This window comes from Camelus bactrianus, chromosome 10 (assembly GCF_048773025.1).
Source record: "Camelus bactrianus isolate YW-2024 breed Bactrian camel chromosome 10, ASM4877302v1, whole genome shotgun sequence".
Lineage (NCBI taxonomy): Eukaryota > Metazoa > Chordata > Mammalia > Artiodactyla > Camelidae > Camelus > Camelus bactrianus.
This window is the reverse complement of record NC_133548.1, coordinates 14,655,430-14,682,598: the sequence shown is the minus strand read 5'-3', so window position 1 is coordinate 14,682,598 and position 27,169 is coordinate 14,655,430. Positions and strand designations below refer to the sequence as shown.

Here is a 27,169-nt window from a genome sequence, read left to right as displayed (position 1 = left end):
TGTGAGTTGTTTCCAGTTTTTAGCAATTATAAAAGAAAAACTGGGGGGGAGGATATAGCTCAAATGGTAGAGCATATGCTTAGCATGCATGAGGTCCTGGGTTCAATTCCCAGTATCTCCATTAAAAAAAAAAAAAATAAGTAGGCCTAGTTACCTCTCCTCTGCAAAAAGGAAAACAAAAAACAAAACAAAACAAAAGAAAAACTGCTACAGATTTTTGTAGGAACATAACTTTTCATTTCTTTTGGGCAAATACCCAAGAGTGGGAATGCTGGGCGATATGGTAGGTGCATGTTTAATTTATAAGTAACTGTCAAATTTGTTTTCCAAAGTGGCTGCATGAACCATTTTGTACTCCTCCACCAGCAATGTATAAAAGTTCAACTGTAACTGGATTATTACTTAGTACTAATTTCCAGTATGGATCTATATTTTTATACCTAACAATTAAAGCCAGTTCTTTCTACAATTTAGTATTACTGGTTTGCAACCTATTTTTCTATTTACAAAGAGTCATTGATCACTTGGTATGAATCTTAGACGTGGCTTTATAACACTTTCAAAGGAAGTATCAATGAAAATTACTCTTTCAAATCCCACCCAAAAGTCGTCAAATCTGGTCATTTTGTCTGGATTAACAAGTTATAAGGATTAACAAAAAAGTGCTCCTAGTAACTAGAAGAAAGCAAAACATATATTACATACACATTGGTCAGTCAGATTAGTTTTCCAACATTCAGATGAGTGTTTCCATAGCCTAAATAAAATTCCTCAACAATTTCTATATATAGCAAGTCATATGAAACATCTTTATCAAAAATATAATTCTCTTGATTAGGAAACAAAAAGCACACATGAAAATATTAAAAAACTTACTTAAAAACTATGTCCAATACTACAAAAAATGCTTTTACATCCCCAAGAGAATTGAAACTATATATCCACATGAAAACTTGTATATAAATATTAATAGCAGCATTATTTATAACAGCCCCAAAATGGAAACAATACACAAATCCATCAACTGGATTTGTAAAACAAAATGTGGATATGAAAAAAAATGGAATATCATTCAGTCATGAAAAAGAATGAGGTACTGCTACACCATACAACATGGGTTAACCTTGAAAACATCATGCTAAGTGAAAGAAACCAGACACAAAAGGCCATATGTTGCTTGATTATGTTAGTATGAAATGCCCACACTAGGCAAATCCATAGAGACAGAAAGCAGAGTAGTGGTTGTCAGGGGCTGTGGGTGGGAGGGTAGGGAGGGAAAAGGGCAATGGAGAATGACTGAAATGGGCAGGAGGTCTCTTTTTGGGGTGATGTAAGTGTTCTGGAATTACATAGTTGTTAATAGTTGCACAACTATGTCAATATATTAAAAAGCCACTGAATTATGTTCACTTTAAAAGGATACATTTTTGGTATGTGACTTACATCTCACTTTAAAATAACCCATTGACAGAGATGAATAAATAAGCTGTGGTATATTCACAAAAAAGATATTATATAGCAGTGAAAATCAGCAAAAGCATGCATGAATTTCACAAACCATGCTAACAAAAACAGTTACTGAAAACATACAGTATGATTATACAAACCCAAACAATATAGTGTGTAGAGATACATACATTTGTGATTAAATTTAAAAGAAAAATATAAGGGTATACTGAAAACAGTACAGTAGAAAAGGCAGAGTATACAATCTGGGATGCAGTAAAGGAGGGCTGCACAGGATACTGGTAATGATCTACTTCTTAAACTGGGTGATAGGAACATGGATGTTTCTTTTTTAAATTTTATAACATAAATAACTTATTATATTTAAAATATATTAAAAATTCCATGAGTTTCAAAATGAAAGAAAAAAAAAGCTCTGCCTCTAATGAGATCTTATAATTTAGTAATTTAGTAAGTTATACACTACAGTGTTCAGGCAGAAATGTAGAAAGGCTTTTTTTTTTTTTTTTTTTTTTTTTTTTTTAAATCTGAGAGGAAGAACTGGGTTGGAAAGAAAATTTATACCCCCAAAGCCATGCTCTACCATTAACTAGTTGTGAAACCTTAAGGAAATCATTTACTCTTCAGGGGCTTTAGTATTCTCATGCATAAAACAAGGGGTTTTATTAACTACCCTCCCACCTCTAAAATTTTATGGAATAGTATTCCACAACACCTATTTATATATAATAAACAGCATGCTTACAATTCCAAATTTTTCAGTACTAGGATATTTGCAGCTTATGTTAGATGTTTGTAAAGTGCTCCTATTTCAGTGGTAAAAATCTCAGACCCCATTCTCTTTGGCCCTTGGTTAAACAACAACAAAGGAACAGTAGTTTGCTTTATGCTAGTATCACAGATGCAGTGTCTAAAACCGTAGTTTGTATACATGTGGGTTCTACCATCATTTCCCTTTTTCAGGCATTCTAACCCTGGTGGAATATATTCTGTCCTCAGGTCAAGAAGTAGGGATTCACATAAGCCACTGAAAAAGCAAGATTTTAATTATCAGCCTCCTATGCCTGGCAAAGAAAAACATGTCATAAAAGGTAAAAATACTGATTCAAAAAGTCAGAAATATGAATTACATTTCCTTCTCTATACAAATGGTACTGAGAAGGTGAGTTTCTGAGTCATCTAGTCATATCCAGCACAATTTGTGGGACCACCTAGTCAGAATCACATTCAGAGCAGGACTTCCTATGGTCTGTACTCAGGGCACCAAACTCAGCTGAACTTTGTACGCTCAACCATCACTGGAATGGGATTTAAAAGGCCAGGACAAGTGGCTTCACTGAAGAGAATTCTACCCAACACTTAAAGAAGAATTAACACCCACTCTCCTGAAACTAGTCCAAAAAATTTAAGAGAAATGAACATTTCTAAGCTTATTGTATGAGGCCAGAACTCCCTGATACCAAAGCCAGACAAAGACACTACAAGAAAATTACAGACCAATATCACTGATAAATACTGATGCAAAAATCCTCAACAAAATACTAGCAAACCAAATCCAAAAGCATGTTAAAAGGATTATACACCATAACCAAGTGGGATTTATTTCTGGAATGCAAGGATGGTTTAAAACACCAAAATCAATGTAGTACACCATAACATCCTTCATTAGGAGAATGAAGGACAAAAACCACATGACCACCTCAATTGATGCAATAAAAAGCATTTGACAAAATTCAATATCTTCAATGATAAAAACACTCAAGCTAGGAATGGAAAGAAACTACTTCAACATAATCAAGACCATTCAGGAGAAGTCCACAGCTAACATCATACTCAATGATGAAAGACTGAAAGCTTTTCCTCTAAAAGTAGGGACAAGGCAAGGATTCCTGTGTTAGCCAATCCTATTCAATACAGAAATGGAAGTCTTGGTCAGAGAAATTAGGCAAGAAGAAGAAATAAAAGGCATCTAAATCAAAAAAGAAGTAAAATCATCTTTGTTTGTATATGACATAATCTTATATGTAGAAAACGCTAAAGATTCCACAAAAGAAAATTTGTAGAATAAATGAATTCAGCAAAGTTGTAGAATATAAAACCAACACACAAATATCAGTAGTGTTTGTATATACTACAAATGAACAATCTGGAAAGGAAATTAAGAAAACAACTCCACTTATGATAGCATCAAAAAGAATAAAATATTTGGAAATAAACCTAATCAAGGAGGTAAAAGACGTGTACACTGAAAACTGTAAAACAATCCTGAAAGAAATTGAAGAAGACACAGATAAAGGAAAAGACATCCCATATTCATGGAAGACTTAGTATTATTAAGATATCCAAATTTCTGAAGATAATCTATAGATTGAACACAATCCCTATCAAAACCCCAACATTATTTTTTGCAGAAATAGAAAAATTAATCTTAAAATTCATATGGGATCTCAAAGGACTCTGAATAATCAAAACATTTTTTTAAAAAGAAAAATGTTGCAGGACTCACAATTCCTGATTTCAAAACATATTACATAGCCACAGTGATCAAAACAGTGTAGTAGTAGCATAAAGACAGACAGATCAATGGAATAGAACAGAGAACCCAGAAATAAACCCACACGTATAGGGTAAAATTATCTTTGACAAGATTGCCAAGACCACTAGATGGGGAAAAGGTGGTCTCTTCAACAAACAATGATGGGAAAACTGGATAGCCACATGCAAGAAGAACTTTGATCCTTATCTTATACCATATACAAAAATTAATTTTAAATGACTAAAAACCTAAACTTTTAAGATCTAAAACTATAAAACTCCTAGAAGAAAACATAGAGGAAAAGCTTCATGACTTTGGAATAGACAATGATTTCTTACATACAGTGACAAAAGCACAGGTAACAAAAGCACAAAAGACAACTATAACAAAATTAAAGATTTTTGTGTATCAAAGGACACAGAGTAAAAAGGCAGTCCACAGAATGGAAGAAAATATTCACAAATTATTCATTTGATAAGGGGTTAATATCCGTAAAATATCAAGAACCCCCACAACAAAACCCCAAATAACTCAATTAAAAATCGACAAAACACTTGAATAGATGCTTCTATAAAGACTATATACAGATGGTCAACAAGCATATGAAAAGATGTTCAACATAACTAATCATCAGAGAAACCAAGTCAAAACCACAGTGAGATATCACCTCACACCCATTTGAATGGTTACTATCCAAAAAAATTTTTTTAAACAAAAAATAACAAATGTTGGCAAGAATGCAGAGAAATTGGAACACTTGTACACTTTTGGTGGGATTGTAAAATTGTGCAACTGCTATGGAGGTTGCTGAAAAAGGTAAAAACAGAGTATCATATTACCGTATAATCCAACAATTCCACTTCAGAGAGTGTGTGTGTGTGTCCGTATATCCAAAAGAATTGAAATCTGAGTCTCAAACAGATTTGTACATCCATGCTTAAAGCAGCACTATTTACAATAGCCAAGAGGTAGAAGCAACCTAAATGTCCACTGAAGAATGGATGAATAAACAAAGTGTGGTAAATACATACAATGGAATATTAGCCTTCAAAAGGAAGGAAATCCTGTCACATGCCACAATATGAATACTCTGAGGATATCATGCTAAGTGAAATAATCCAGTCACAAAAAGACAAAACTGTATGATTCCACTTATAGGAGGTATCTAAACTAGTAAAATTCATAGCAACAGAAGGTAGAATGGTGATTATTGGGCTGGTGGAGGAGGAAAAGGAGATTAATGGATTTCAGATTTGCAAGATGAAAAAGTTTTGGAGATGTGTTTCACAACAATGTGAATGTACTTAAAATGGTTAAGATGGTAATTTTTATGTTACATGCTTTTCTTTTTAATCATAATTTTTAAAAAAAGTGAGACACTCATCCTGTTCAAAAAAGTGCTCCATAGGTATTTAAATTAAAAAAAAAAGACAAAGAAGACTAAAGAAAATATTTAAATACTTAAGTGGAAGAAATCTATTATTAAATTTTAAAAAGAAACTTGGAGTGTTGCAGCTCTTTTAGAATTTTAGAATTTAGACAAATTCTTTTAGACAAATTCTTTTAGGTTTTCCGGTCCCATCAGAAAACCTCCATGCAGAAAAAAGAAAGAAAGAAAGGAAGAAAGATAATAAATTTGCAAGACAGTATATAAAGTCTAATACTTTTTTGGTGTGTTAAGTAAAAATACATAAAGAGGGACATACACATTTGGTAGGCTGACAATGACCCCCAAAGATACTCGGTTGTAATTCCTGAAACCTGCAAATGTTACTTTATTTGGGAAAAGGGTCTTCGCAGATGTGATTAAATTAAGGATTTTGAGACGGGGATAATAATCCTGGATTATCTGAGTGAGACTTGAATGCAATCACATGTATCTTTATAAGAAGGAAACAGAGGGAAATTTGACACAGAGGAGAAAGCAATGTGAAGATGGAGAAAAGCAAGATTAGAAGAGGGTGGAGTGATGCGACCCAAGCCAAGGAATGCCAACAGCCACCAGAAGCTAAGAGGCAAGGAAGGGGTTCTCCCCAGGGCCTCTGGAGGAGTGTGGCCTTGTCTCAATATTAGCCTCCCATAAGACTCACCCTAAACTTTGGACTCTGGACTCCAGAACTGTAAAAGAATACATGTCTGTTGTTTTAAGCCAATGCATTTGCAGTAATTTGTTTCGGCAGTCATAGAAAGCTAATACAACTAGTACAACATTGTGTATGTTTGAAAGCACATAAAATTTTTCTGGATGAATCCATAGAAAACTGTTAACCATGACTACTTCTGGAAGGGAGTCTATGGGATTGGCTAAAGAATTTTAACTTTTCACTTTAACGCCTAGACAAGTCTTTATTTTAAAAAAAAATACAACAAGCATCAATATTTTTATCATAATGTTTTTAAGAGCTCTCAAACTTTAAAATTCCAGCCTGGTACCTTGAGGTAGGTTCTGTCTATACTCATCCTGTAAGCTAAGCCTCACTTCTCCCCCTTAACATGAGATTCCATATCTCCTTTGAAAGAAAAGAACTGAATCTTATTTATTATCCCAGCATCTAGCATAGTGCTTTGTCCTCTAACATATAATTCCTAAAATGGCACAAATTTCATCAAATCATAGAAATCTTTAATATATAATAAATGTTTGACATAATAAATTTTTTGAGTTTATAAATAAAATTCTGTATGTTGAATGTGTATTTCAAATGTGTCAGGAAACACGATATAATTTAATGGAATTCTGAAGTAAACCCTTTTTCAAAGTGAAAAATTGTTCAGTGGTGTATTTTGAAAATGCATATGATTTTTGTCAGTTTTCTGAGTACCTACTTGTGATTATAAAACAGACTAAAAGATGGTAATTTTAATATTAGAATTTTTCATTTGGTAAAGTCATGGCAATAGAACAGTTGCTTGCAGTAAATCTTATTGTAGAGTGCTCTAGTCAAGATTAAATTCAGTCTAAACTGTCGTATTGGACTATGGAGTTAGATCTGAGTTCCAAAGCTTGCTTTGTCACACACTAGCTGAGCCTCAGTTTCCTCATCCGCCATAACAGTACCATCTTCATGTGGTTCATTTGTTTGTTTACTTATTTATTTATTTTCTGAACAAATGCTTTTTTTTGAAACACTTTATTTTATTTATTTATTTTTTACTTAATGGAAGTACTAGGGATAGAACCTAGGACCTCATGCATGCTAAGCATGAGCTCCACCCACTGAGCTACAGCCACTCTCCTGGTTCCTTATTTAAAACACACTTTTGAGCACTCATTATGTGCCAGGCACTATTCTAAGCACTTCACATATACTAATTCATTTAATTCTCAGAACTCCTAGGTTAATATTATCATCTCCATTTTATAAACAAGAAATTTGAGGCACAGAGCCTAGTAACTTGTCTAAGATGATTCAAATAATTGTTGTGGTGAATAGTTGAAATGAAAATGAGATTTTTGCCTTATAAATTTGAAGAATCCCTCCCAAATATTCACATTGTTCTCCTGCTTCACAAGTAAATTTGAACTTGTCAGATCATGTGACACTACTCTGTGTTAGGCACTTAGCTATGTACTGAGTACAGGAAGTGCAATATAGTAGCCCAAGGGCAAAGAACTATGAGGGTGTAATAGGGGCACTTAATCTAGACTGGAGGGTCAGAGAAGATCTCCCTGAGAAAGTGACATTTAGGCTGAGAACTGAATGAAATTAATAAGAGATTAGCAGGCATAGGCATAATGACTGGAGATAACAGAGAATATTTCAGGCATGTGTGAAAGCCTGAAATACCTAGGCAAAAGTAAAGAACAGAACTGCAACTTAGATGGCCGAAATAGGGGCTGAGAAAAAGGGCAGACTGAAAATGACCAGATCATACAAAGCCAGTGACTTTATGCGAAAAAGAAGTACTAACAGATTGCCTGGCAAATACCCAGTACTCAAGAAACAGTAGCTATCATTACCATGCTATTATTATAAGCATCATCTCAGAGTCATCTAGGGATTTTTAAACAGATTTCAGTCTTAAACCCACACTTCAGTCCCCTGGTTCAAGAAAGGCCTAAATCAGCTTAGAGCTTTTGGAACTAAGTAAGGCAAGTGCTCTCTGGTCTAAAATAAACTGTTTCTTTAGGTGTATAAGCAATCTATTCCTTTTTATCCTATAGAAAGCAGATTTACTACTAGTTAAACAAGTAAACGCCATTTTATAATACTCAAGGGGACTGTCCATATTTCATTTGGAGGAATCCCTCATACTAAACATAGCTCAAAATAGGCAGGCAGTCCTCTAAAGCATAAAAGACTTTTCTTTTACTGTCCAGAGATTTCTGATATGGGATTTGGTCTTTATTACCAAATGATGAACTCATGTTAGTTCTAAACTAGGGGCTTTTCATGAGATTTCCTTTCTTTTTTTTTTAAAGGAATGTATCATAAAAGGAAAGTGTAGAATTACATTACTGAAAAAAAATTCCTGAAATCTACAAGTAAGAGACTTCATACTGCAGGTAAATAAGAACGTAAAATGATAAAAACAAACACTGCAAATAAATACATAAAAGAAATAAATAAAACAACAAAACAGATCAGAGAAAGAGATGTTCTAGACAGCCAAGTTTGCCAGTTATCAGAAGTTTATCCCTGAAACATCAATTATTTAATGTAACTTTTCCCCATGTAATTCTAAGAAAATACATAAGCCTCCCAGTCTTCTCAAAGTATACTGATAATCATTTAAACTTTTTAGGATAATCTATTTGCATAATTACATCAATACCCTCAAGATGTATTGCCACAGAGGTACGAGGGACCCTTGAATCAAAACCAAATGGTTCCAATATGGCCTTTTGAATTTTAATGTTTTATATTTTGTAGCTTTCCTTCCTCAAACTTTGTGATCAAACTAACACTTCTGTTAGGTTGTAACAGTACTGCCTAATTGTAACTCTTGATTTAAAGAACCAAGCAGGGTGAAATTGTGCATAAAGAGATAGTAGAATCTACATGAAGAAAGTTAACAAAATTTAGGCTGCAGAAAATACTATTTTGGTTTATTTCCTGGTAGTTAACTTTCAGATAAATAAGACACTACTTTAAGTCTTATGACTGAAAAAAGAAAAAAAGACATCTGCATTAAAAAAATGAATTTCATTTCAAGAAATACTTGAGACTACTCAACTTTTTTCTCACCTTTATAGAAAAGACCTAAGTCACTTTAATTAATAACCTCTAAGAAATAGAACCAAGATAACAAAACAGTAGGTTTCCAATCTCTTAATAAAATTTAAAAAAAAATCATGTTTGAAGAGACAAGAGGTCACCATGGCTTATGTGACATCCTATCTATGCCAAAATATCTGACCATTTCAACTGAGTCAAAATTTATACTCTGAATGCATCTCTGAACAAAGATCATATACCAGAAATAAACAACTGCTGTTACCAAATAAGGGAAAACAATGTTTTCTGTGGCATTAAAAAAAAGTTATTGAGAAAAAAAGTTAGGTCTCAGAAAAAAGCATACCACAAAGAGGACATTTGTTTAAGACACAAGTTTCTTCTAAAAGTTAGAACTGTATGAATTCATGTTCAGCTTAATATAAATACAGATGGAAGCATATAAAAACAATAATATGTATATGATTACACATGGATTAACATACATAAATATATTACCTAGCTCTGTCCACTGAGAGGGCCTAGGAACAATGACACCCCAGCAATGAGCCCACTTCACACCCAGATCTTGGTTTCTAAATACCACTGTCCCATAAAAGGAACCAGGCTCTTTAGTGAAATGGCTGATTCTAAGGCTGGGACATGGAAAGACACAAGATGAGTCTGGAGTGTCTTGTAGTACCAGAAAGTAAGGAAATGCTCAAAAAGAAAAAAAAATGATGGGAGGATGTCAAAGGGACACAGGAGCCAACCTGAAAGAGTCCCCAGTGGCCAAAGGTGGAACAATCTGAGCAAAAATAAACGACACAGGATCAGATGATACCTCAAAGTATAAAACGTACTCATACTGATATAGCTAAATGGTTAAGTAGAGAAATATATGGGGGAGAACAGACAAGTCTTCCTTATAAAACTCCAAATAATTTATGTAGATATTCTTCCCTTCAGGAAGTAGAACTGAAGCCCCTTACCCACTTTGAAGATGAGCTAGACTTAGTGACTCACTTCTAAAGAACAGGTGTAGAGAGGGAAAAATAGTAACTTTACTACTTAACCTGGCAAACACTACCTTAACCAACCAAGTGACCAAGGTTAACATCATCAGTGATGTCATGTGGATATCACATTTTCTCTAATAAAAATGATGGTATTCTGTGGCATTCTTTCCAAAAACACATGACCCTTGCCTAATAATGAGAAAAACATAAGACAAACACAAAGCAAGCACATTCCACAAAATAACTGACTAGTACTCCTCAAAACTGTCAAGGCCACAAAGACAAGGAAAGACTGAGAAACTATCCAAGACCAGAGGAGACTAAGACAGATGACAACTAAATGCAGTAAGTTACCCTGGATTGGATCCTGAAACAGAAAGACGATATGAACAGAAAACTAGAGATACCCCAACAAAATCTGGAGTTCAGTTAAAAGTAATGCATCAATGATGGTTTCTTCATTTTGACAAATATACCACATAAGATGTTAACAACACGGGAGACTGGATGAGAGGTATACAGAATTCTATGTATCATCTTTATAACTTTTCTATAAATCTGAAATTATTACAAAATAAAAAGGTTTTTTTTTAAAGTTTCCTCTAAAAAAAAAACCTGTCATTTCTCTTCAAAAAAGTCATGTCATCGAAAACAAAGTTAAAAAAATTTTTTTAGGCCCTACACACCTACTAGAATGGCTAAAATCCAAAACAACTGATGAAACTAAATGCTGATAAGGATGTGGAGCAAAAGGAATTCTCATTTATTGCTGGTAGAAATGCAAAATAATATAGCCACTTTTGAAGAGAGTTTGGCAGTTTCTTACAAAGCTAAACATTGTCTTGCCATATGATCTAGCAATCACACTCATAGGTATTTACCCAGTGGAACTAAAAATTAATGTGCACACAAAAAAACTGCACACCAATGTTTACAGCAGCTTTGTTCATAACTGTCAAAAACTAGAAGTGACCTAGGTGATGAATAAACAGACTATGGTACATCCATACAATGAAATATTATTCAGCATATAAAGAAATGAGCTATCAAGCTAAGAAACACGGAAGAACCTTAAACAGATACTGCTAAGTGAAAGAAGGCAGTCTGAAGAGGGTAAATAGTGTCTGATTCCAATTATATCACATTCTGGAAGAGGCAAAACTATCGAGATAATAAAAAGATCAGTGGTTGCCAGGGGGTAGGGGAGGGAGGAAAGGACCAATAGGTGAATTAACAAGGGACTTTTTAGGGCAGTGAAACTATTCTCTATGATACTGTAATGATGGATAAATAACATTATGGATTTGTCAAAACCTATAGAAGTTTACAACATAAAGAGTAAACTTCAATTTATGCTAAGTTTAAAAAGTCATTTAGGAGATTGGGTGATCCCATAAAAGAACACAAACTGTAACAGGAGAATCTATCTTACAAATATGTGAAACCACTTCACTAAAGCTGGTGGGGAAAAAGTGCTGACCCAGGTAACTTCAGAAATGAATGGAGTTTGTAAAACTAAAAGGAAAAGGAACTGCACATAAGCACTGTACTTTTAGTTGATAAAGTTGTTCCCTATGGGAGTACAGATTAACAATTCAGATATTGCTATATACGTATCCTGGGACTACACAAGTAAATGGATGGTGGAAGCCAGGTTTCTCACTGCTGAAGTAGAAATTCAGATCAACAGATCAACAAGGGGGAGGAGGCTGGAATGATGTAGTAATGGATTAGACTTGGAGCTATCAGTATGAAATCATGTCTAACTTAATACAGATACAGACGGTTCATTATAGAAATATTTATAGATATGTCTATATGCACCAGCTAGTACACACACATATATATTTCTTTGCTCTGGTAGCTCAGAGGGCCTAAAAGAAATGACACCTCAGCAGCAATGAGAACACTTAGTGACCAGATCTTGATTTCTATTACCATTTTCCAATAAAAATTACCAGGGCTTCTTGGCTAATTCTAGAACTGTGACAAGAAATATACAAGGTGAGCCTAGAATGTCTTGTAGTGCCAGAACGTAAGGAAGTGCTCAAAAATAATTCAATAAAAACAGCACGTGCATGCATGCACACACACACACAGACGCACACACACGCACTCAATGATGTGGATATCTTCAAGGGGCACAGGAGTCAACTGAAAGGACTCCCAATGGATAAAGCTGGAACAATCTGAGCAACAAAATAAAGTACTGGGATATAACTCAAAGTGTAAATTATCCTTCAGTATAAATACTTGACTAATTAAATTAATAATGGGGAAAGAGACAAATGTCCCATGTAAAGAAATTTAAATAAGTTATGTAGATATTCCACCCAAACAACAAGGAACACAACTCCTCACTCCATAAGTGGTTGTACATAATTACTTCCTTTCAAAGAAGACAGTATAAAAAGGGGAAAGGAGTAATTTTACAGTGGAGAAACCTGACAAACACTACTTTAGCCAGGTGATCAAAGTCATTATCAAATCAGAAATCATATTGATAGTACTCTCGATATGATGTGGTGAAAATGGCATTCTCTTTGTGATTTTCCTCCCCAAAACGCATAACCCCAGTCTAGTCATGAAAAGGCATCAGATAAATTCCAATAAAGGGACATTCTACTATATACTTGACCAGTATCCCTAAAAACTTCTATAGATTTGAAAGTTTTTAAAAATTGGAAAAAAAAAAAATAAAGTGGGAGGGGGAAGCCAGGATCTACCTTTCTCCCAATCAACACAAACACAAAACCATCATTTTTCCAGGATTCTTAGTTGAAGACTTTCCAAATTGGTCTGCTAACATATTGCTCACTTCCAAAGACACAGTAACACAGCCAAATGGTTAGATATATATTGTCTTTATCACTTTATTACATACAAAAGACTATGCCAGTTTTGGCCATCTTTGTTCAACAAATATTTTTTGACCACCTTCTTTGTCTCGAGCACTGTTTGAGGCGTTGAGGTAACCTCACAGATCCAAAAAAAAAAAAATCTGTGCTCTGCTTTCATTTCTGTGAGGAAATCAGACAATATACAAGCAAGCAGTCAGTAAATGGCCTATTATATAGCAATAATGCTATGAAGTTAAAAAAAAAAAAAAGGGAAATGAGGTAAATGTGACAAAGAAGGCTTCTCTAATTGAGAGCTTAGAAAATGCCTCTTTTAAGGAGATGACATTTAAGTTGTGACTTGAGTGAAGCCTATATACAAAGACAGGCTTGAGGTAGGGGGTAGACAGATGGGAAGTTCCAGGCAGGGAGAACAACAAACACAAAGGCCAAAAAGAATAAGCTTAATGTGTCTGAGATTTATCAAGTAGGCAAGGCAACTGCCCTGAAAGAAGTAAGCTAAGTAACATATTTTGAACTCTACAGGTAAGAATACGCATTTAAGAATCACAAATCTCTCTCATACTAATCACCAGGAATCTATTAATCATAATTAGATCTAGATCTTAATTTTATGCCCCCACTTAGTCTCCCTTCCCACTGTCACAGCTGTCCATCTTCCATATGGTAAATACTGTATTTTGAAGTGCCCCACCTTTCCTCTAAAAACTACCATGCCTATGGTTCATATTTTATCATGTCTCTGATAGAAGTACTTAAAAAAGGGGGGGGGGGAGATTCTACCCAGAAATTGATCCTGAATTCCTCCTAACAGACCTCACTGCTGCATATAAGTACAATGATCGGTTAAGAGTGAAGGCCCTGAAGACAGACTAACTTGGGTTCAAATTGAGGTCCTATCACTTGCATGATTTTGAACAAGCTGCATAACCTTTCTAAAACTCAGTTTCCTTATATGTAAAAAGTTGTAAGAATTAAAAGATAAAACATGACACACAGTGAATATTCAATAATGTTGACTACTGCTGGTAAAAGTATTTGAGCATTTATTTTGTTCAAGGACTAAAGCTGGGCCAGAGGGATTATAGAAACTACAATTTGCTACAGCAAATTGTTTGAGAGATAAAATTGTCAAACTCCCTTAGGTCAGGGGCTTTGTCTTTTTCTGGTTCACTAGTGTTTTCCCAGAATCTAGAACAATGTTTAACACACAGTAGGCATCAATCTCAATATTTGTTGAATGAATGAATGAGACTCTATTAAGTCAAAAGGAGCATAAAAGAGCCCAGCTTTACTCCAATATAAAGAAAAGTTTTCATTCCCCATCAAGATTTTTAACAATAACCTAAGGCATTCATAAAGATGTTTATTATTTTTAATTGCCTCCCCAAAACCTAGGACAGTGCTTGTAATATTAAGGTACTCAAATTTATTGCAATTAAAACTCTGCTGCTAAAATTGAGCTGTCAGTAGAAGGCTATAACATTGTTCATAATTCGAAGTTGATGATCAAAATTTTAAAACTAATGAATTATAAAGTATATTAATTATTATGGAATAAATACCTTTGCTTGCCTTTGCCTGAGTGAACAAACTTTAAAATAATGTGTAAAATTTTTTTCTCATGAGTTTACCAACTGGATTTAATTTATGTTGGCAAAATAAATTGATTTCACCTTTCTCTACATTATTCTATAAAAACAACATTATATTTTGTCCAGTCACTTAAGAAAAGTCCAAATATTTTACAATTCCTTAAGTTTTAAAAGATCGTTAGCTTAATTTATCAGCTCTTTAGGTCAAAGAAGGACTTTTCACGGTGACGAAAATGGAGAAAGGAGGAGTTCACCTCTCTAAAAATGAGTTTTCAATTACTATAATTATGCACAAAATAAGACAGGGAGCATTTCTGGGCCAAGATTTGAAGCCTTGATTCCCATAAGAATTAAACTGGAGCCGCGCATAAATTTGGGGCAAGTTCTGCAAAAACCTCTTCATCCTCTATTGATGCTGAATGAAAAACTCATTAAGATTCATCAACATGAATATATTTTCTAACACACAGTAGCCACTCTGGCAACATGACTTTCATCATTTCCTATCCTAGAAACAAAACGGATGCATTTAAATCCTGCCTGACAATTACCACGATTGCAGAGTAGCTCTCTCAACAACCGGAGCGGTAAGATCTAAAAAGTAAGAATCTAGTTCTCCGAGCCACCACCTTGAAGTAGCAAGGCCTGCTTAACCTACACTGCTGGCTATTGTATTGGTCCCCCAAACCTTCAGAGCTGGAAAGATACCCGAACTCTACTGACACCTTTTGAAAGAGAAAACCAACCAGAAGGGCGGAGCGGTAGGATCCGAATCGTTAAAATCGCAGCAAGCCGGTGGGGACACACAGGTGCGCGGGCAGGGACACAGGTGAGCGGGCAGGCCCCGGTACCGCTGTCCTTGTCACTCTCTGAGGCGACCAGGCCCTTCACAACCACGAGAGCCCTCAGAGGCTCTTACTCACTCATTCATTCATTTGACAATTACGCGAGGGGCGCCTCGGCAGGGCCGACTCACAGGCCCCCGCCCCAGTACCGGAACACCCTGAGCCGCCAGGCGCGGCCCTGCGCCTCCTACATCCCCCCGGCGCTGCCGCCCGCACCCCGCCGCGGCGCGCTCCAGGCACCCGGATCCCAGCCCCGGCCCCGCTGCACACCAGCGCCCACGCCCCCCGCCCTCCTAGCCGCGAGTTCCCCGGCCTCCGCCCCGCCTCGGCGACTCAGACCTGCTGGGTCGCAGGGCGAGGGAGGCGCGCGTCCGCAGAGAACCCTCGCCCGCGGTTCAGGGCCCCTCTGCGCGCGCGACTCGCGAGCCCGAGGGCCTAGGCGAGTGGGTCGGGCCCATAGTCCACTCACCTCCGCCGGGTCAGAACCAAGGGGGTGGTCTAAGCCGTTTGAAACCGCTTGGGCCGCCGCACACCCCGCAGTGTCCTCGTTGTTTATTGGTCCTCGGTGGACCGCCCATCGCCCTTCTATTGGTCCATTTGAAAGCACTGCGGGCACGCGCCGCCCGCGGCCTTAAAGGAGCCGCAGGCACTCGTGTTTCCCTGGGGACCCGGCTCTCTCAGGTCTGGTGGGAAGAGGGTCACTCCCTCTGGAGCGAGAGCTGCTGACGACCCCTGAAAGAAAGGCGAAATACGTATGGAGAGCTGTGCATTGCCGACCGTCAGCATGTTTGCTTTGTTTAATTACAGATATTTAAGCTGCTGTCAACACCTAGCAATTTTTTAAAAAATCATTTCATCCGCCAAATATTGATTGTGCAGCCAAGTGCGTGAGGGAAACGAGAGAGGCAGCTGGGATATACTGGAAAGAAAGTGCATGGCGCCAAGACGCTGGATTCTGGTCTTGGACCTGCTCTGAGTAAACCACTTTTCTCAGTAAATCGTCCGTAGCTTAGTTTCCTCATCTGTAAAACGGGATAACGATATTTCGCTTATAATCTTAATGTGAGGATTTAATATAACTTAACTGAATGTCTAGGAAGGGCCTTTGAACAGTAATGCATTCTACAAAAGCTGAATACTCCTGTTATTTATAAAAATGAGACGCTTGGTTAATATGATCTCTAAAATTCTTGCTTAGCTCTACATTCAGTGTTTCTATGAATAAGATCTGGTCCTAACTTTCAAGGAATTTGCAAACTACAGTGGTCAGAGGAATAAAACATATAGACTAGTTGCTAAAGTTCAAAACAGTATAAGAACTATATAAAAGAAAAATGGTAGATGTTTAACTGAAGGGAGGAATTAGATAGGGGAGAATCTTTGAAGGGGATGGATTTTAATCTAGGATTTAAAGTGTATGTAGATTGCCAAGAAGCTAAAAAATGAAGAGAGGATGGGTAAAAGTAATAAAACAATTTTTTTGAAACCCATCAAATTGGCAAAAATGAAAAAGTGTAACAACCTTTGGTTGGCCAAGAGTTGGAGAAACAGACACTCAAACTCACTATTGGTAAAAGTATAATTGGTACAAACTTTTAGGAAGGCAATTTAGCAGTTATTAAAATGTAAAATGTATATAATCTCTGGCCAAGTAATGCCACTGATAGGAATTTGTCCTACAGATCTATGCAAGGAGGCAAAGAAAAGGCACAAGGATGTTCACTGCAGCACTGCTTTAGAAAACAAACAAACAAGCAAAACCCCCTGGAAATTACATGTTCATCTATAGGGAACTTTATTACGTAAAATGGTATACCCATTCAATAGAATACTACACAACTGCTAAAAAGAATGTGTTTAATCTGTGAGTGCTGGTTAGAAAAATGCATAAATCTTATTTAATTAAAAAAAGACAAGTTGCAAAGAAGCATACATATATGGAATGGTTTTTTATTATATATGGTTATAAATGTATATGTATTTGTGTGCATGCCTGAAAATGGTTAGAACATTCCTGGAACAAAAAACTTAATAGGGGTGGGACTCATTAAGGAGGGAAATGAATTTTTTAACCACTGAGATGTTAAATTATTACTTTATTAATAGAAGGAGCAGGGAGAATGTGTAGTAGTGGGCAAAGTATTGGTGAAGGCAGAGACAAGAAAGTGCATTGTCTGAGGGGAGCTGAACATGTGGGTTTGATTTTAGGACAGTGTTCATGTTGAAGTAGTGAGACAAGATTGACAGAGAAAGTTAGGAACAGTTTTAGAGGGTCTTGAAAATGAGGGTAAGGAATTTGTACTTTATTTAAGTAGGCAGTGGGGATCTATTGAAGGTTTCTGAGCAAAGGAGTGACAAAGTCACAACTGCACTTTAGGAAAGCTAATTATCTTGATTGCCTAATTCTAAAATGGGTTAGAGCTATGCACCCTGTTAAGAGTCTGATATGAGGTAATAGCAGTGGAAATGATGAGAACAGATTCAAGAGTGAATGATTTGGCAACTGACTAGATTAGGTACAAAGTGAGGGTGGGGCCCCTTTAGGGAGATGAGTCAAAGAGTGTGCCCTGATTTAAGCCTAGAGGCTGGGAGGCAGTGACCGCACAAATGAAAGCAGAAAGGCTGGAGAAGCCAGTCTCAAAGAGAAGACAAGGTATCTAGTTTTATTCCTGTTTACTTTTACATACCAATGAGGCAATTCAAATGGAATCATGTATGTAGGCCTAGGAAATACAGGATGAGAACTGTGAGAAGAGATTAGGACTCAAGTAATAGCGATTTGGGAATTACCTCCATAGAGTGAAAAGATGAAACTGTGGATGAGATCACTGAATGGGAGACTGGAGAGAGTGAAAAGATGGGAAATGAAGACAGATCCATAGGTAGGGGTAGGAGACAAGAAACAATCAGAGAAAAGAGGTCACAATAACAGTTAAGAAATGGGTTAGGAATATGTAGAAATAGTCTTCTTCAGTCATTGATCACTGGTATGTTCACTTTATTTAAATATTACCAGAAATAAACTAAAGATTACATTTAAGGAGAGAGTGATGGTAACCTGGAATTTGATCAATAAAGGATGTGTGGAGTCTAGATCCTGAAGTGATTTAAAACGAGACAGCAAAATCCTTTTTTGTCTTATATGGTTTAGGTACGGCCCCACTAGAAGGTGGGCATTCAATGTCTGATTCCATTATTTATTCATTCAACAAATATTTCTTGAGCATCTATTATGTGCAGGGACTCTTATAGGCATTTGGAATTATCAGTGAACAAAACAGACCAAAAAAAAAAAAAGCCCTTCTTTCATGGTACTCATATTATAGTGAGGAAACAGACAATCAACATGTGAAAAATCATACAGTATGCTATTGGACAATATGTACAGTGGGAAAATTAAAAAAGAATAAAACAGGGTAAAAGTGATTGGGAAGTAGAGTTGGAAAGACTGTAATTTTATAAAGAGTGGTCAGAGTAAGTTTAATTGAGGTTACATTTGAACAAAGACTTGAAGAAGGCAAAGTAGTTCCCCATGAGTTTGTCTAGAGGAAGAAAGGGCCAGCAGATGAAACAGCTTTGCAGCGACCCTAAGTCGGGAGCATACCTGGCAGGTTTGAAAAACAGGGAGGTGAGGAGAGCTGGAGTAATTGGCAGTCAGAGGGTAGTAGGAGCTGAGGACCAATAAGGGAGTGGGGAGAGTGGCAGATTCTGCAGAGCCTTGTAGAAACCTAATGCAGTACCTTGCCCACATTAGATGTTCAGTAAATGTTTGGCCAGTCCAAAATTATCATCTAGTGGCATTTATCTATGTATTTATTGCAGTTATGTGTACCTACTTTATGCCTGGGACTTCTCAATAGTTCTACATAAGGAGGTTAATAATAGGACAGTGAAACCCTTGTGGGCATTAGATATCTAAGCGAACACTGTACTATTGCAACTGAAAGCAGGAAACAAATGCCAAATATTGTGGCTGCTGAATAACTGTGCTGGGCATTTCTAAAAAGTCTTCTAGGGTTGGGACTGTGCTCATTCCATCATAATCACAAGCAACATTTTGGTTGAAACATCCCCACCATGGGACCTGGACCCGTACTTCCAGCTAAAAGGAACAGCCTCAGTGAGTAGCTTCCTTTGAATTTCCAGTCCAGGTACTCCCTGCATTATTCCCTGGAGATAGCAGTGATGACATTAGCACAGATCTCAAGTGGCTGTGGGTTTTAGTGCCTCGACTGGCCTCCAAGACTGCAAAGCTTATCCCATCTTGCTCTTGGTTGCATTTAATAGGTTCTGGTTGAATGAAGGAATGAATAGCCTTTTCCCCCCTTTTCTCACAGCCCATTTTCCCGTAGGCCCCGAAATATAGGCTGTTCAAGAAATTTGACCACAGACACATCAGATCCTCCAAAGAGGAAGCAGGCGGAAGGGAGAGATAGGGACCTTGCTAGCAGGCTATCAGCTGGCTTTTAGGGGCTGGAGAAAAAAACCCACTGAGAAGGACAGGCTAAGTGAGAGTTCTTGGCTCTTTGTGTCTTGTAAAGTGAAATAAGATTATATAGCCTGGGGCTAACTTAGCCTTGGGTTTAAACTCAGACCCTTAATTAGGCTGTCTGGATCTGTTTTAACATCACGTCAAGGAATCCAAAGTTGTGAGTTGGAACATTGACTGGAAATAAAACTGTTCCCTTTGCTGAGCTTTGCTTAGCCTGTCAGCTGGTTAATGGGAGAATGATCTGGAGAGAAAATAAATGGCAAGTGAGTGAATGTTTCAAAACAAAGGCTGCTTGAAACAGCCCCAAACACACATCCAATTAACTGGATCAGTTGAGTCGTTTTCAAATATGAAGAAAAAAGAGACTGTTTCTTAGCCATAAAAAAGTGCTCAACCACATTTCTTTTATCATTATGTCCAGTATTAGAAATGATTAAAGATGCCCTTGAATGTCAGTGCATTACACTTAGACCCTTATGCACCCTCAACTCTTGTAGATTCTTTTTCTAAGTTCCTATGCAGCACAGACTTTATTTTCTTCAGGGCTAGTTTTGATGAAAACTTCAATTCATGCCATGGCGACCTCTCTATGGGCTACAGAGATCTTTTCATCGTAGGTTCCACAGTTTGTTCATACAATATAAAAAGAAGGGCAGTGACTTTATTTTGCACATCATTGGTTTGCAAAATATGATCAGTTTGTTAGAATTTGACCCATTGTCTCCATACTTAATCAGTTTTAGGTTTTATATCCAGAGAACCAGATGAGAAATTCTCAACTCTTGTTTCATCCCCAAGATTTTCTGGAAGGAATGTATGTTTTTTGTTTCATTTTGTTTTTTTTAAGGAGGCAGGTAATTAGTTTTATTTACTTATTTATTTTTAACCGTAGTACTGGGGATTGAACCCAGGACCTCATGCATGCTAGGCATTCACTCTACCACTGACCTATACCCTACCACCTGGAAGGAATGTAAATAGAGGTCTCAGGCCAGAAATGACCTGTATCATTCGGTGCAATCTTTTCATTTTACATCAGGAAACTTAAGAGCCAGCATAACCTGAAAACAGGGTGCTAGTTCTTAATGCTGTTACAGAATTCTCATTTGCCACTGGTCAAATTCTTGTCAAGACCTGGGTTATCAGGGCAGCCCCATTCTCCCCTCTCTTTTCCTGCTGAAGTAACAGGACAGTTACAGATTAGTAAAATGCATTTTCTAAATATTGTTCTCCCAGAAACACTTCCAGTTTTCCAAGAAAATGATATGTGTTCAATGCATTCATTTCTTCTTCCCATTTGGAAAGTTCTTCCTGGGTTCCCAGTTCTGGTGGTCACTGTTCATGGCCTGGTCTATAATTCTGAGTTTCTGGAAAGGGGTACTTCCTTCAGGTATATAAGCTTGTGCTTTACGCTGGATTTCATTGCTTCAAATGTTCTCCTTTACTCTCTGTTGTGACTTTTTTTTTTTTTCCAAAAAAGAATGGTGGAAGGAGTGATGGTTGTCCTTGAGCTATTCCATTTGTTTTTGTTCTAGCATATCTACCCCTCACCAACATTGGAAGTTTATACTCAGATCTCTTGTCACTTACATACAAGAGAATTCAGTCCTTCTTGCTTCCTTTTTCCTCCTTTTTTAGTGGGGAGGGGTGTTGGTAGACACTAAGCTCTGTGATACTCTGTCTTTCTTGGTCATGCTTGGGCAGTGCCCAGCCCCTAGCAGATGAATGAATGAATGAAAGCATTATTCGATAAGTGGTTTGTGGTTTAGAAAATCAACTACTGACTCTTGACATTAAATTCTACATCTGGCATTAAGATATGCATGATTGTCAATCTTCATTGGGAGGTATTATGTCCAGATACCCGAGAAGGGACTCCCAATGCCTTGTTCTAGTCTTGAGATATAATGGATGAAGTATGAGTAGATAGCATTTTAAAAATAAAAGGAATCTTCATGTTCATTTGATCCATTCTCAGAGTAATCATGAAACATGACTAAGATCTATCAGAGCTAGTGGCAGATCTGGGACTGGAATTAGCCCTCCTTGTTCTCATGCCAGTACTTTTCTTACTACATCAGACAGTCTTGCCAGTGACCATCACTGCAAGGCAAAGTCAAGGCCTGTGACACTGAAGTCCTCATAGCCCTAGAACAGAAATAGAAGAAACATAGTATACAGGCTGTGACCCTTCCTTCTGGTGCCCAAAGGAGACATCACTAATGATCATGATACTTTTTCCATTGAGTCTGGATAGGACCTCAGGCAGCCATGACTGACCAATCAGAGTTGGCAGGCAAGATGAAACCTATCTGCCACCCACTTCTAGAGGAGATAAGGATTTCAGAAGCCAATGAACTCTGGTCTTGACCTGTCTTCTCAAGATGAGTTGAACCTCCAGCCAGGAACCTCTCACCCTTTATTGCTCTTCACTGCCCTCACATCCCCAAAGGACTCAGAGGTTATGTCTGCAAGCAGGTTTTCCACAGCATGGGTCTGCCAGACAGAGCAGGTGCAGTTATTAGTCATGACTCCAAGCCAGGCAAGGTGATTAAGAAAAGCTAAATTTATATTAAATTATCATAAAGTCCTAAAATACTGAACATAGTGGTTAAATAACTCCAGAAAGTCCAATCTCTCCAGTGAGTAACGTTAAAACCATTACACATGAGCGTGGGAGAATCACTTCCATTAGTTTAGGACAGAGAGACTTTGCTTTTTACATAGTAAATCAGTGCTCAAATAGATATTTCTTCAAATATGTCCTTTCTACATTCTGAACAGCCCAAGTGCAATAAGATCCTTCCCCCTTCCCATTCAAGAAAATGCCACTTTGCTACCTTCTCCCCATCCCCAACCACGAGTCTGAGGACCCAAAATGCTCCCTCTTTTACTGCCCCATCAAGTGTGAAATGTCCCCCTTCCTCCCAGGGGGAGGATCTTTCCTTTCCCACCTTGTGTACTGGAAAAGCCTTCTTGGCCTGGCCTGGCTATCCTGAGAGGGTCCAGACCTTGGGCTGGCTACTGAGAGCAGAGCTAAGAGCTTGGCACCTGTCTCTAGAGGTCTTAGAACTAACCAGAAACAGTTTGCTCTGATCTTCCCTTTTCACTCAAATTGGCAGCTGATTTCTCAATGCCAGTAACCTCTGGAGATGTTTCAAATCAGGAAACATCTTCTGGGAGCCCTCCCCTCCATTCTCAACTCCTGTTGTCGCTTCTAATCCTTGGGTGAAAAAGGTCTGGATCTGCCCTGGGCTGAAAGGGCTTCCTCGGTGGTTCTCTCTACCTTCCTACTCCTTGCCCCCCACTTTGCATCTTTATTTAGGCCTCTTCACCATAGGTGCCCACAAGGGTAGGTCAGAAAAAGCAAAATAGGCACCAATTTTTTTTTAAGAGCTAGGTAGAAGTTTTAGAACAGAAAAAAAAGTCTCAACTCTCCTGACACTAGTGTTACACACATGCCTGCTGTGAGGAAAGCATGAACCAAGCATGGCATCTCAGCAATGGAAAAGGAGTCACTTAGCTGGGAAGAGAGCTGGAATGGGAAGTTCACCACCCACAGCCGCAGGCTCTGTGTCCACTAACTTAGATCCCTGAGCACCTGAGAGAGAACGCAGGAGGTTCAGCCTCATGGATACTTCCCTTTAGGCCCTGGGTGCCCCAAGTCTCTAATCCAATTGCTCTTCCCAACCATTGATGAAAACTTCTGGCCCTTCTTTGAAAGGATGTTTCAGGATCTCTGTGCTCAGAATCCAAGAGAATGAGGAGGGAGAGAGTGGCAGAACATTAAAGTTCAGGGGATGTGCTATGTTTGGTCTAAGCAGTAGTTCTCAGACATTGCAGAGACCCACCCCTGAGGGCCCCACACTCATTCAAGCCACTGGCTCGCAACCTGGTTACTTAGAGGCAATGACTTAGGAAAGGTACCAGCCAGTGGTGGCAGCAGAAGGGAACTCGTATTAGCCAGCTGCTGTGTGATAGGGACCCCAGGTCATCTGAAAGTAGAAGAGGCTCCAGACATTCTAGCAGGAGTTAGAATAGCTTGAGCCACACCCAGCTCTCACCAGCATCTGTAGCTGGAAAAACAACAACTCTTAGGATAAGGATAATATCCATTGCCAGCAATGGACAGGACACCCAGGCCCAAACACCACTAAAAGCTTTTTCATGTTATTAATGCACTTGAGGCTGGAGGTTTCCCAGATGCCCATACCAGCTGGGCTGACTCCTCCTTCTTCTCTCAGCCTCTATCCTCCGTCTCTCTCTTTACCCATGACCCCCAGCTGCAGCCCCTGGTCAGCACTCTCTCAGAGAAGTGGTCAGGCCAGCTCTGATGGGCGGAGGGAGTGCAGTCTTGGATCATCAGCTCTCGTGGGGCAGGCACTGAGGGTACCGGGGGAGGGGAGGTGGAACTCTGTACTGATGAGGAATCATTACTGAGCCTAGTTTCAGGAGGCTCAGGATGGAGTGCAAGAGGTGAGGTTCATGGTAAAATCCAGGTCTAAATTCTCAGGATGCGCCACCATTTCCTGTGCACAGGTAGTTACAAACTCAGGTGGAAACAGCTCCTGTGGAGGGCTCAGGAGCAGTTATGGGGTGGGAGGAGGAGTAGGATGAGCACCTAGGAAAGGGGCCTGTTGTATAAGCGAGCACGAGGACTGGAAGTCCACAAAGGAGAAGAAGCAGGCGGGGAGGGAAGGGAACATGGGCATTTAGACCTGGCTCTCGGAGGAGAGCTTGCGTTCATGTCTCCAGCCCGTGTCTGGCAGAGAGCCCCGTCTTTCAGGAGTGGCTGCAGTGTGGACGCTGCTACACTCAGACTGCTCTTCCTGCAACAGCTGCTCCGTCTCCGTGTCATCCAGGGAGCCAGAGCTGGCCTGGATGGACACGGTGTCTGTCTTCATGCATACGTGATCCCGAAGAAGGCCCCCCCGTGAGCTGCGCAGTTGCTTGAGGTCATCCCACTCAGCTTCGTCCCCAGACAGGAGGCAGATCCCCTCTACAATCTTGACCTTCTCCTTGGTGTAGTTATGGTCAGGCCCACCCTATGGCGGAAAGTGGAGAGACACAGTCATTCGGTTGGCTCTCTATAAAGGATCTTATGACGAACTGAAACAGGAAGTGGATGGGGTAAGAGTGGGCATAAAGAATGCAATGATCCCACAAACAAATGGGAAAATTCAGTCATAGCAAATATATGAGGTGTAGCCTAAAAGGAAAGGAGGAGCTGTGATGATTACTACCATTATTACACAGGGAGGAGGGAGAAACATGGCATCAAATCTTGCCTGAGCCTCTGATTGGCTACGTCACCTGGGACAAATTACTGAATGTCTCTAAAACTCAGTCTCACCTCTATCACGTGGGGAGAATAACAGTATCCTTACTTAATAACCAATGACTGTGAGGCTTAAATGAGGCGATCCATGAAACGCAGTTAGTAGGTGCTTGACTCATAAGATGCACAAAATCATGTTAGCTATTACATGGCTAATGGGGTTTATTAATGGGACATCATGCTGATATACATGACCATAAGCAATTGACAAAATCTATCAAATGTGCATTTATTCAGGATTTTAAGCTCCTTTTGTGCTATTTTATTCTTAATTCTAACTTTCTTAAGAAGAAAAGTTTTAGAAGATAGACAGGAGGGCTCAAGAAGACCCTCTTACTTGGGTTTCAAGTGTCAATCCAGCGGGGTCCTGTAGCCTATAAGCTTCTGTGGGAGGTTATTCTGGCTCTGCTCCCTCAAGCCTTGGGGCCACTGCCAAGCAACCTGGGATTGTTCCAAGGACAGCCTTAAGTTCTACTCAGGCTTCTCCCTTTATGGATTCCTCAAAGGGTAGCCTTCCTCCTGGTTTCTGGGGGTTACCAACCAACATGCCACCATTGCCAGAAGAAAATGGGCTATGGCTTGGGTTCTGTCCCTGGGATAGTGCTCCTGCCAAGAGCCCTGTAACTGCTGCTCTATTTTAGTAACAATTCAATTCCACAGATACTTATTGAGCCCCTACTGTAAGCAGGATACTTTGATGATCACACAATATAAAATATGGTCCCTTGCCCTCTGCGAGTAACAGCTCCCTTGATCAAGTGAAGAGAGACACAGCACACAAGCACACATGCACACACACACATGCCCAGTCACCAAGCACACACTCCAAGCTGAATTAGTCTCAGATAAAATGCGGGCCACTCAGTGTCTTCATCACAGAGACATGCTGGGTAAGTTAGGAAGGGGTAGGTGACATGGAACTGGCAATTTTGGGGATACCACTCTCTCTACAAACACACAGCAACAGGTACCTGCAATCAAGAGGAAATCAGAAGAGAAAGGGTGAAAGACTATCAGAGGGGTGAAAGAGCTGCTGAGGAAAAAGCATATAACAGGAGAAAAGAGTCACATGATTTTAATTTCTAACCTAGGGCCCCTATTGGGATCCTTTTCTGGGGCATCAGACACTTTAGGAACCCCAGAAGCTTCCATAGTCTTTTTCTCAAAGATATGAATAGAGAAGGGGTCCACCATCCCTAAATCTGCAAGCTATCCCTGCAGGTTTTGTTTTGGCTTGTAGCAGGGGCTTTTTAAGTCAGGGAATTAATGGATCCAGAAAGCACATGATTATTATGTAAGGTGTATTCATTATGCATGAGAGGCCTGTAGGTGTGAGGGCAGATTATGATGAGCTGGAAGGCCAAGAGAGTAAATGGATTAGGTCTCATAGGGATAATTTCTGATGAAGGATTATAGGATTTTAGAAAAAACAAGGGTCTTATGAGGCTAGGTAAATCGGAAGTCCCAGGCTATATTCCCTAGTGGAAACAGGACTATTTTTCATGTCTAAACATTCAGCAAATAATTCTTCCCTGAAGCAACAAAGGAATTAAAAGAAAGAGAGCATATAAACCTTGAGAATTTTAGAGACATCCCTATAGACTCTATGATAAGAAGATCAATAGCAAAAAACCAGCTATTCCCAACCACAGGTGCCAACAACCTGGATCAGAGATTAGAAATGGGAGAGTTCAGGAGCCCTTGGGTGTCTTGGGTGTTATCTAGGAGTTTGGGGTTGTTTTAGAGGGGCACAGCCTCACTGCTGGGGAATGACAACTCCAGGAGGAAAGGAAACCTGAGCCTGGGAAAATATCTCCTGGCAGGGAGGTGCACACTCACATGTTTTCAGATCTAAACCTTCTA

The 27,169-nt window shown here is 38.8% G+C and overlaps 2 protein-coding genes across 3 annotated transcripts in view; both read right to left on the bottom strand.

Moving 5' to 3' along the window:
- Positions 1–16,102, bottom strand: part of CKAP5 (cytoskeleton associated protein 5) — an 89,808-nt gene extending 73,706 nt beyond the window's left edge. The window contains exon 1 of one of the 2 annotated variants that reach the window (XM_010964594.3): positions 15,946–16,102. The gene's annotated coding sequence lies outside the window, so the exon portion shown is untranslated. The remainder of the gene's footprint in view (positions 1–15,945) is intronic. The other variant, XM_010964596.3, reaches the window with a different exon arrangement.
- Positions 16,103–22,516: 6,414 nt separating this feature from the next.
- Positions 22,517–27,169, bottom strand: part of LRP4 (LDL receptor related protein 4) — a 45,446-nt gene continuing 40,793 nt past the window's right edge. Inside the window, exon 38 of the mRNA XM_074372033.1 lies at positions 22,517–25,013. Coding sequence (XP_074228134.1) covers positions 24,681–25,013 — 333 coding nt within the window. The 3' untranslated portion in view covers positions 22,517–24,680. The remainder of the gene's footprint in view (positions 25,014–27,169) is intronic.